This window comes from Dreissena polymorpha, chromosome 6 (assembly GCF_020536995.1).
Source record: "Dreissena polymorpha isolate Duluth1 chromosome 6, UMN_Dpol_1.0, whole genome shotgun sequence".
NCBI lineage: Eukaryota > Metazoa > Mollusca > Bivalvia > Myida > Dreissenidae > Dreissena > Dreissena polymorpha.
The window spans coordinates 53,255,871-53,268,446 of record NC_068360.1 but is presented as its reverse complement, the minus strand read 5'-3'; the positions used below and the strand labels follow the sequence as shown (position 1 = coordinate 53,268,446).

The 12,576-nt window shown below is 36.0% G+C and overlaps 1 protein-coding gene across 1 annotated transcript in view; it reads right to left on the bottom strand.

Annotated features, from left to right (window-relative positions):
- The window catches only part of LOC127834356 (otoferlin-like), a 194,057-nt gene that overhangs the window by 62,259 nt on the left and 119,222 nt on the right, over window positions 1-12,576 (bottom strand). The window contains exons 25-29 of the mRNA XM_052360117.1: window positions 6,793-6,930; window positions 5,467-5,628; window positions 4,283-4,454; window positions 2,044-2,171; window positions 546-680 (exon numbers count right to left, since the gene is read on the bottom strand). Coding sequence (XP_052216077.1) covers window positions 546-680; window positions 2,044-2,171; window positions 4,283-4,454; window positions 5,467-5,628; window positions 6,793-6,930 — 735 coding nt within the window. The remainder of the gene's footprint in view (window positions 1-545; window positions 681-2,043; window positions 2,172-4,282; window positions 4,455-5,466; window positions 5,629-6,792; window positions 6,931-12,576) is intronic.

The following is a 12,576-nucleotide window of genomic DNA, read 5'->3' as shown; positions in this document are numbered from 1 at the left end:
CATGGTATAGTATGGTACCTTCAATACATGGTATAGTATGGTACCTTCAATACATGGTATAGTATGGTACCTTCAATACATGGTATAGTATGGTACCTTCAATACATGGTATAGTATGGTACCTTCAATACATGGTATAGTATGGTACCTTCAATACATGGTATAGTATGGTACCTTCAATACATTGTATAGTATGGTACCTTTCATACATGGTAAAGTATGGTACCTTTACTGTTATAATTAGAGTTATTTTTCTATTTCTTGCATCAGGTAGATCTGCATACCTCATGTTAGAATAATGATTAAAGCAGAGATCATAATATACCTTTTGATTACTATGCAATAACAAACCCTAGATTTCTTAAAAGTAGTACAAGATTATGATAATTGTGAAACAAAATTGTAATGTACTGTTTTAGATTTCATGTGTGTGTGTTTTTTCACTGAACTACAAAATGCCTTTGCAAAATCAGATCTAACAAAACGTTGACTTAAGTGAACTCTATGAAAAAAAGGAACAAAAACACTTTAAAAGAAATAATTACCATTATAAGCGTGTCCATGGAAACAAAGTATTTACTCCACCAATCCATTGCTTCTTCATCTAAGTCATCGTCATCAAGAGTTGAACGACGGCGTTTCTTATTTTCCAATGTTTTCCTTTCTTTTTCAGATGGACCCTGTGAAAAAATATTGATATTTTAAAGGGGCCTTTTAACGCTTTGGTAAATTGACAAAATTGAAAAAAGTTGTTTCAGATTCGCAAATTTTCTTTTCAGGTATGATATTTGTGAGAAAACAGTAATACTGAACATTTACCATGCTCTAAAATAGCCTTTATATGCACCATTTAACGATTTAAAAACCTGAAAATTATAAAGGGTTGCAATGCGAAACGATTGAATAATTTGGAGAGTTCTGTTGTTGTTGTTCTATTTTGTGAAACTACGAGGATCGCTTATATGAAGTATTAAATTCTTCTCTCTTTGTGTAAGGAAGGATGGCCGAGTGATCTAATGCGCAGACTTTTTACTCCAGTGGTCAGTGGTTCGAGTCCTGCTATGGGTTACCTTTTTTCTATTTTGTTATTTTATTCTTGATTTTTTACTGGAGCTTTTTAATGTTTACATTTATCCATATAAAGCATTTAATGACTAACTTCAAAACATGCCAAAATCTGTGAAAAGGCCCCTTAAATGTGTTTCACGGTATTTTTAGAGGTATATTATTAAGGCATGTTTTTGATTTATTAATAAAAAATAAGACAAAATTTTTCTTCATATATTAGCAAAGTTGCATCAACTTTTTTTTTTACAGTAATGTGTAAACCATGCAGCTTGTACGCTGCTTTTTGTTACAAACAAGGCAAAATAACCTTAAATGTAGACCAAATTTGTTTGTGCATGCTTTTCATTGTTTTCGATGTAATTTTACCATTTTCCTTATTGGCACATGAGCAGTTTCATTCAATAAGCTAGGTCGTGCAAAAATGGGTCTATGTCATATGCAGCCTCTCACATGTCTGGTCAGAAGCAAGCATGACTGCTTTACAGCCCTGCTAAGTTTTGTGGTCTGATAATTGGACATATAAGCTCTGACAAGACTGTGCAAATGCTGGCCACATATGCAATAAGACCCATTTTTGCATGACACAGCTCCAATAATTTAAGAACTTTTGTGCAATAAAAAAAATCATTCAAATCCCAAAATAACACTGGTATAAAATGGCAACATATGTCCGATAAAGTGTCAGTTCTATGAACATTGGGATCCATGCATTTGCGTAAAGTATCATCCCAGATTAGCAGGTGCAGTATGCATAGGCTAATCAGGAATAACACTTACCCTTTTATGGATTATTTGTCTTTTCAAGCACATTTCTTTTAAATGACAATCTAGTCTAGTCGGAAAGTGTCTTTAGGCGGAAAGTGTCTTCCCTAATTAGCCTGGGAACTGTACAGGCTAGCCCGGGATGACACTTGACGCACATGCATTAAGCCCCATTTTCATAGAAGAGGCTCATAAATCCATAAAACACCATACACGGTCTATAGTTATCTCTGTTTCCCTCTTAATCAAGCTGGAATGCTCGTCAATGGTGACCACCACGTCGGACATTTTCACCGACATCGGCCCCGTCTGAATGACATGAGGAGCATCTGGATTCTTGCCTGCAATGAAAAACATTCGGCCCCTGTTCCATTAGTCTGAATAGAATTGAGCCTTATGGAATCCGGATACTGTTTTCAACCTGAGATTTTTTCTGTAGAAGCTGGCATGTCATCAGCATCAGCTTGTTTTCAGTTGTCATCTCATTGCCCATATTTCATCGTCAGTAGCACAGGAGACAACAGAAGTCACGGTCCTTGACAACCAAGGCATAAATGCTGCTGTCCCAAGACCCTAAAGATCCATGCCAAAACCATTTACGGCTGTCCCCAGCCCCTATACGGCTGTCACCAGCCCCTATACGGCTGTCCCCTGACCCTGTATGGCTGTCCCCAGACACTATATGGCTGTCCCCAGACCCTATATAGGTATCCCCAGACCCTATACGACAGCTTCATGGACCATCTCAAATGCTGTTTTCCCCAAGATCATTATGGCAGTTTTGAACTTCCTTCAAATGCCATGTTGGCCTCCGTGAGTACCAAGGACATTCCTGGACGTCCCAGGACCAACACTGAGCCCTAAGGCAGCTACACTGATAAGATGCTGGATAATGCCGGATATGATTCATGTTAATCCAACATCTGTATGTGACTCGGGCTTTATATAACTGTTAAAAGTAAGTGTATCAGTACCCGCAACATTATTATGTGGAAGGCATTGATTATTCGTCAAATATTTTAAATGTGTACCTTTTTGCAAAGACTTGAAGAAAATATTCATTCATGCAATCAAACAAACAATACACTGCAAAGCAGATATATCGCGGACCGGTATATGGCGCTGTCCAATATATTGCGCTTTGGCTATGGCTCCCAAAAATCCTACAAGCATAATCACTAAATGACCTGTTTTAATCTGAGAATTTGCTAACTTAAGCAAAAAAAACGGTTTTAGCTAGTATTAACACCCTATATTTCGCAGCTTACTATGGCACGCAGTGAAGCGTGAAAAACAGTCGATAAGTGACAGTGATTAGTGTCATTGCAAATGTAATAATGGCAGTTTACTGATATATAAATCGTTAATTTTCGGTACTGATAATGAATTTCTTTGTCCAGATAAAAAGCGCGAAAATAGGCATGGGTGTATTTATTTGTAAATAAAAGTTTTGTAGTGGGTACAACATTGAGATCATTTAATTTCCGTTAAAAGTTTAGTTGTAAATTTCAACTTAAGTACAGCGGTATCTCGCGAAATATGTGACATTGACATTTCCTCTTATTAAAATATAATTAAAACATGCTGTATCGTTACTGTTACGCTGTTTCAGTTCCTTCATTAGGACTTTTCATAATGGTAAATTCGAATCTATGCACAATAATATTTTATACGTTTTTGACGGCAAGAATTCTTCTTTTTAGCTGATTCGCGAGCAATCGTACATGAAAATAAAAAATATAATTTACATTTTGGTTTTTATGATAAATACAGATACGTATGTAGTTATGAAAATGTTTATTGTAGAATTGGTTTGCAATTATTACTAATACAATTAAGTTAGACATTTCTCGACTTATATTGCGCGCCTGATATATCGCGCTCGATATCTTTTGATCCCACGAACTGCGATATATTGGCGTTGCAGTGTATTATGTGTTGATCACCCACATCAGCAGCACTGATATTAATAAAGCTTCCTATAATTACCAAAGTTAATGTACTCAGTACTCAGTAAGTCTTTTGAGGTGTCTTTTCAGGTTTTCTTCCTATATTATATCAATATAAACATATTTGTTCCACTTAAAATGTATGATATTCATCAATTTAATCAACAAAAAAGAGACATCAGTTATATAACATGAGCCACGCTTTGATAAAAAGGGGCTAAATGCACGAGCATAAAGTGTCATTCCAGATTAGACAGTGCAGTCCGCACATACTAATCAGGTATCACACTTTCCTTCTTAACTGCATTTTCGCTAAGACAAGACTAACTTTAAATGAAAAATACCAGTGAATAAAGCTGAAAGTGTCCATTCGGATTTTTTATCTGTGTGGACAATTTACGCACATGCAATAAGCCCTATTTTCCCCAGAAAGAGGCTCGTAAGAAGATCCGTCTACTAGATAAACAACATACTGGCTTTCCCACACAGCAAAAAAGCAATACCTGGAAAAAGTTTCTGCAGGGCCTGTTTTGCCTTCTTCGTTGTGGGAATGTACATGAACTTGTGCAGGGAGTTGATAACATGAGTACCCACCAACACGTAGCGACCAAAGTTACGACAGTCGACGCAGCGAATTGTGATTGGCGGGCAATAGAGCTCGTTTTCTGGCAGTTCCTGAAAGTAAAATATTTTGTTGGTAGGTTACTCACAATAATAACTCATTTATAACAATATCCAATTAATTTCAATTATTTAGGCACGCAGGATTAGTTTAACTTAAAAACAGTAGAATCTGTAAAAAGTACCTAAAATTTGAAGTAACACCTTTGATGGACAGCTTGGTGTCATGTACAACTTCCGAAAGTAACAATTAGATGTCAACAACACAGTAAGTTATGGAATTGATGAATTTGAAATATGCCAATCTTAATTAATTATTAATTAAAGATAAATGTGAGGAACAATATTAAACAGGAGATGTGTTTGTCAGAAACACAATGCCCCCTAATGCGCCGCTTTCTTTTTTTTGACCTTTGACCTTGAAGGATGACATTGACCTTTCACTACTCAAAATGTGCAGCTCCATAAGATACACATGCATGCCAAATATCATGTTGCTATGTTCAATATTTCAAAAGTTATTGCAAAACTTTACTGAAAGGTTAAAGTTTTGGGACAGAATGACAGAATAACGGAATGACAGACAGAAAAGAGACAGACAGGCCAAAAACAATATACCCCCGATCATTCCATCCGGAGAGGGGGGGGGGGCATAAAAATACCAACTGATGGGTAGAAAAAGTGTTCAAAATATCCATCAGTGAAAGTTATGCAATTAATTATAATGTTTTACAGGTTGTAAAGTATATGTTTAACTAAATTGTTTGTAGATAGATTGTAAGACCATTACTCTGGGAAAAAGGACCAGATTAGCCTGCACAGTCTGCACAGGCATAATTATCAGGGATGACACTTTAGGCATATGCATTAAGCCCAGTTTTCCCAGGACAAGGCTCACAAGAGTACACATACACTCTAAAAATGAATTTAAAAACAAAATGAATTAAAAAAAAATGAATTAAAAAAAAAGAAAAAAGGAAAGTGTTGTCCCTGATAAGCTTGTGCAGACTGCACAGGCTTATCTGGGATGTCACTTAAGCACATGTATTAAGCCCAATTTACGCACCACATCAAAGTATTTGACGGGGATGCTGAAGTTTGGGTTCTTCTTGCAGTTGAGTATCACCGCAGACTGTAGCACACGGCCCGCACACTCTACGTCAATACGAGGCTTGTCCACAGAGGTCAGCTGGACCCGCTTCAGGTCTCGAACTCCCCAGAACAGAACCTGAAAAGGTTATATGAGCACAGCATGCAAAAAGGGGGCTTATGCTACATGCAGGTATATACCCATATAATGTCATGCATTTTTCACTGTCTCATTCGCACAAAGCATAGCTCCTTATCAGACTGCCATAAGACCCATTTATGCTTGACAATGCCCATATAAATTTTAGCTCACAAATGCAATTATAAAACAATATAAACAATATATTTGGTATCAAATGAAGGATCGGAATCGTCTAATGGTAAAGGTTTCTGCCTTCTGCAATCAATCACTTCATCAAATGAATAAATTAACCAAAGGTGCATAGTTATTCTACTCATATGTTCAAAACTCCTTTATGAAAATTGATATCCATTTTCTAAAAAGTATATTGCCAGTCCTGGAAATGTTTGTTTTGGTCTTTTGAGGGTTTACTGTGGTAAAGAATCCGCAAATGCACATTTTGCTGCAGTTCTATCATTAGAGACATTAAATCTGGATATTGCCTATAGTTATATGAGTTTTGTTTTGGGTAAACAGGGTTTAACCCTTTGCATGCTGGGATATTTGTCGTCTGCTAAATTGGTGTCTGCTGAATTTCTTAAATCATCATTTTCTTCACTTTTTTTCAAAAACAACTATCAGAATAGCAAACAGTTTGGATCCTGATCAAACTGTTTGCAAAGGCCTTTAAAATTTGGTTCCAGCGCTTAATGGGTTAATTAATGCATGTGCCTAAAGTGACGTCCCATAAGTATGTGTTCCGCGCAGGCTAATCTGGGATGACACTTTCTGCCTAAACTGGATTTTTGCAAAGAAGAAACTTTCTGTAAACAATAAATACCATTGAAGTATAAAGTGTAATCCCTGATTTGCAGACGGACCATACTTTACGCACATTCATTAAGCCCCCTTTTCCCAGAGCATGGCCCATATAATTAACCCTTTGCAGGCTGGGAAATTTCTTGTCTGCTAAAATGTCGTCTGCTGAATTTCTAAAATTAGCATTTTCTTCGATTTTTTTCCAAAGAATACTATCAGAATAGCAAACAGTTTGGATCCAGATGAGACGCCACGTTCTGTGGCGTCTCATCTGGATCCAAACTGTTTGCAAACGCCTTCAAAATTCGGTTCCAGCACTGAAAGGGTTAACTCGATGTATATGGCCCTAGAAATTATTCCCACCTCAATCCTGTGTTTGCTCAATATCGGTCTGATGCCCTTAGGTACAGGCATGACGGGACCACGGTCTGGACGCTCCATAGTATCCGTGGGCAACTGCAGGGGAGGCAAATCTTGGCCCATGTTAGCAAAACCAGCAAGCTGTAATGATATGTGTTTATAAATGATTTGTACATTAGGATATAAAGAGCTGTACTAGTACATGTTTATAAATGATTACTTCGTAAATTATGATATAAAGAGCTTTAATGATGCATGTTTGTAAATGATTATTTGTTTATTATATGTTAGTGAAAATTCTTCAAAAATTTATGGAATTGGGATTTGGTAGGGATTTCGGTTTTAACAGAAATTTACTTGCCCATGAATTCACTTGATCTTTAAATTCATTCTTATCATAGAAGAATGTACTTTACATTTAATAAAGTTTAATTGCTTAAGTTAATGTTTTTGATTTTTTTGTATTGCTTGAGCATTATAAGAAGAACATTATTTTACATTCACGTGGTAACTACTGAAACATATACAGAACGGAAACAAAAAGCATGCACAACAACATTAATCAACTCTGATAGGAACCATACACCACAGTAAAATTCAATAGGGTTTAGTTTTTCAGTCAATCAAAGACTTTTAGTAGCTTCTACTCATCGTCTTGAAGTAGTTTTAGTTATGTTAAAAGAGAGATCCCCATATCAAAATATAGTAAAGACATAACAAGAGAACCGCATAACGGGTGCCACGCTCGGCTATGGGTGCAGTTTTGAACAAATGAAAGCTTTTCAGATTTTATTTTTTTTTTAAAGGTCACAGTGACCTTGGCCTTTGACCTAGTGACCCCAAAATGGTGCGGCGTGTAGAACTCATCAATGTGCATCTACATATGTAGTTTAAAAGTTGTAGGTGGAAGCACTTTGATTTTAGAGCCAATATTAAGGTTTTAGCACGATGCGGACAGCGCATGTCAGACGGCGGACGACGAGCTGGCTATGACAATACCTTGGGTTTTCTCCAAATACGCCTAGCTAAAAAGGGCTCCGTTTTCTAAAGCAACAAGAATTATTTAGACCTGTTTAACCCTTTCCCACTCAGACGCAAATAGACAATGGCTATGTGCAAACAGCATAAAACGAGAACAGCCAGCTAGTAACTGGCAGTCTGTTCAGGTTTTATGCTGTTTGCTGCTCATCAGTTTCTAAGGGTTGGAAATTAAGCCTTGAATCTAGTAAGGTTTTCAATTAAATTTAACTTTCTAAGGGACTTCACATTCGTCAAAATACGTATCTTAGTGGTAAAGGGTTAAGGGAATTCATTTATAGTTATCTCAAACAGTTGGTTTCAGTTTTAGTTATAAGTAGGCATATTCAGTAGAAGTCAGGGCCGGATTAAGCACTAGGCTAGCAAGGCTGCAGCCTTGGGCCCCCGAAGGCAAGCCATGGAGTTTCCCAATGTATGATCTTTCTCTATTACGCAATATCGGGATTGCAGTAGAAATTGCCTGTGTGATTTTACCAGTTTCCCGATGTATATCCAATTGCAAGCCCTACAGTTCGCTTTGATTTACTATGCTATCGTTTTGTTTCTGAGTTGTATGTCCATTCAATACTTCAATACCATTAGTTTCTCTGTTTAATAATCGACTTGCCCGTATGGTCATTACAACATCTGGACACGTTTGACGACATTGAAGAGAAGGCCAAAGCGTTTGTTGCAATAAAAGGAATGTAAGGATGCTAATAAGCTTAAGAAACGGCGGGAACTATTTCGTGACAAGAGTGTGACACCAGATGCGAATTCGGAGCTAAGTGCACGCAACAATTTTTGAATTCGCACATGCTACGGCATGGTTGATTGTCTCATTGTTGAACTTCGCAAGCGGTTGAACGCATATTCTGGTCTTCACAAACAGTTCGGTTTCATGACAGAGTTTGAGTCTCTCACCTTGGATGATCTACAGAAATGTGCAACGCATCTTATGGAGTCTTATCCAGATGACATTGAGGCATCTTTTGTTGACGAGTTCGTTCAGTTCAAAGCCATCTTAGAAGCGGACCAAGACAGAACCATTACCCACATGAATGTACTGCTTTAGTTAGATGGGGATTAACTACAGCCAACTTTTGCAATCTTTGCCATCGCTGTACGAATATACTTAACAATTTCAGTTAATAACTGTCAAGGTGAGAGGTAATTTTCAACATTATCACGTGTGAAAAAATGAACTGAGGAACACAATGAGTCAGGAAAGGTTGACAGCATTGGGGCTTTTTTCTATTTAATTTCAAGTCGTCCGAGAACTAGACTTTATACAGCTGATCGATGACTTTGGCCAGCTTAAGTGTCGTAGAAGAGACTTATAGGCTGGACTCTGTTACATGTAACATGTGTGTTAAGTTCAGTTAATAAAATAGTTATACATTGGTTAACTTGTTTTCCTATATTTAGAATGAACTGTCAATAACTGTGTACAAATACAAGTTTTCTTATCTTTGTAGTTGTAGTATGAAGTATGATTTTCAACATACAAAAGGGGACCAGAGGGAAAGGGGCCCCCGTAACATGTGCAGCCTTGGGCCCCAAACAGCTTAATCCGGCCCTGGTAGTAGTTAGGTGAAATAGATGGATTCAGTTTAAAATGGATTCAGAGTAAGTAAGCTAAACAAGATATATCTTTAAAAAAGATATACGGCGTTGATTGTGGTTGGTTAAAGGTAAAGAGTTTAATGAATGAAATCAAAGATAGCATATGTCTTTGTCTGTGCAGTTCTTAGCTGCTTTTCACGCAGTACGGGATGTTAAGCGTAGTTTTTGCGGTTTATTTTACATCATTACATATTTCTGATCATATATCTATAGATACAAAAAAAAGAAGAATGGAAGTGAAATTAAAACGTGTTAGTCAACCGGCCAAACACGAAGTATCCGTGCGTTCTTCGGACAAACCTGTTTAGTTGTTTGTCGGGCATTGCTATTTAATTTGATTATTTACAGCACCGGAAATCACCTGGCTCATGCTCAATACATTGGTCAATATGATGGAATAATTCTTGTTAAGTGTATACAATTGTATAATTATTATTATAATAATAATTCAATACTACTCCAGCAGTTGGAGTTTCACTTCTTTATATTGTGAAATTAATCAAAAATAAGTTGTATCATGGTTTTGTTGAAAACACATTAAGAATCTATTATTAAGATACCATAATTATATCGGCGAATATCTTCATTTAACATCTGGTCTCAATAAAATTCTAGTTCACCTAGTTCACACGATACCGTCTATATTATATAAAGATCCCTGTACTGACCGCGAACTGACCCTTATTCATTGCGGCTTGGAATGCAATGCTTTAAAGTGAGGTCGCGATTCCACCGCTGGAACCACGGCTTGTTTAAAACTTCATACTTTTACATGTTTAATGTTCAATTTTGAAAACAATTAAAATGGTTTGGCCAAAACTTATATCAAGATATCGAAAAACGGTACTTTTATGAACTTAAATATACTAGTACACAGACAGGAATATGGAGGTTATTACTAAATATGAGAACATTATATAAGCCTTTAAGTGCAAATGCTTTGGCGCTGGCAATCCTCTGAAAATAAAAGGTGCACGCACAAACTGTATTGATGTGAACAGTTGAGTGTAAAACTGTTCTATCTATCATGCTTTTTCATAAGAGATAAAATTATTTCATGCTGAACACGCAGTAAAACAGAGTTAAATAGACGCGTTCATGTTTCCAATGTTCTGGTGGTATTCTCAAATCAGCCAATGGACTAAATGAAGTGTATTCATCTATGTCTAGCCGCGGGCATTTTTATGAATGGGATTTAAGGTCACCTAAGGTCAAAAGTGACGTTAAACAGCTAACGCTGAAAAAAGATCCATGTCTAGCAATTGTTCCATAAACGGTTACTAGACATTTAAGTAAATGGACACAAGATTTGAACAAAGTCAGTTTTATAATGGTTTCTTCACAATTTACACTGCATGTAATGTTGTGATTTGTTTCTCTGGTACTTAATTTATTCCAAAAATCCAAAACCGTGGGCAATTAATATTATAATATTTGGCTTAGCCCTCAAACCTAGGTTTTGACCTTTATTGACCTTTATAAACAGCCAATAAAATGTTGTAGAAATTTCCAGCGAGTAGTTCCAATTGAACAAATAAATCAAAGTGATTGTTAAAATTGAAAATACCAGTGATGCAGCATTGCATTTTGCAACGATGCTGGCCTAATGCTGAGCGTGAAACTATCCTTTCTCATACAGAAATAATACACTGGTAAAACAGTTTTACACTCAACTGTCCAAATTAATAATTTGAGTGTGTGTTACTTTAAATTTGCCTGAACGTGTATACTTAGAGGCTGTGTTCTTTCATTTAAGATTTATCATATTGAATATCATGAAGTAATGAATTTTATATCATGTAATTACTGCCTTTCCATTATATTCTCCAACCTTGATTAACCTTACAAAAATTCATGTCATGTAGTTTTATATTGACAATTATATTTCAAATAAAGGCCTGCTTTTGAATTGGGGATTGTGCACTTTCTTTTAACGTTACACATTCCACCTATCCAGACATATATCAAGATCAGTTAGCCGTCAGCCTTTCTGAAAATAGTCACTGAAAGCCAGAATAGGCTACAGACATTTGGCTATTTAAAACACAGTCCAACTTAAATTTTTAAATGTTTACAAGAAAGTATTGTGGTTGAAAGAAAATCAATTAGATACGGGCTGTACTCTGTGGAAAGGGGGTTTAATGCATGTGCTTTAAGTGTCGTAACCAGAAACAACACTTTACAATTAAATGGTATTTTTCATTTACAGTAAAGCTCTTAACAAAAATACAGTTAAGTTGGAAAGTGTTGTTCCTGATTAGCCTGTGTCGACTGCACAGTCTAATCTGGGACGACACTTTATACACATGCATGAAGCCCTGTTTTCACAGAGAACTCCTAATATAAATGTGTGATTTTAATGTTCCAAAGAAAAATGAAATACTAACATACATATTATTTGCGCCGAACAATCTAATGTTAAATAAAAATTAAAATTGTAAACACAAATATGCAATACAAAACAGAACAAACAGTTCATACTCTACTTTAGCAACTTTATAGCAACACAAAAACTAAAAGAACAAGCAAATTCGTTGAATTGATATCCCCCGCCATTATACTTCTGGACACAAAAGTTTTCTGGATGGATGGACAACGCCAACGTGCATCATCCTCTTATCCATATATATACTCATACAAAGATTCAATGAAATCTGTCAAAGCACTTCCAAGATTATTGCTCTGGACACACACAAAAAGCATTTTTCAAGATACAAAGGGCCATAACTCCGTTATTATCCGATGGTGTACAATGCCATTTGGAGTGCATCATCCTCTTATCTATATATAATATATATATATATATATATATATATATATATATATATATATATATATATATATATATATATATATATATATATATATATACTTACTCATACCAAGTTTCAAGGAAATCCCCAAAAGCACTTCCAAGATATGGCTCCGGACAACAAAGTGCCGGACGGACGGACAACGCCAAAACAATATCCCTCCGCCTATGGCGGGGGATAACAATAATTAAATGTTTGTTTTCAATTTAATGATTTAGAAACATAAAATTTCAATTTTTTGGATATAAGCTGAATAAAGACAATTTTTGCCAAAGTTTTTACTTTAATGTTTTTTATTTTTTATTTTCTGTATATTTACTTTTAAAATGTA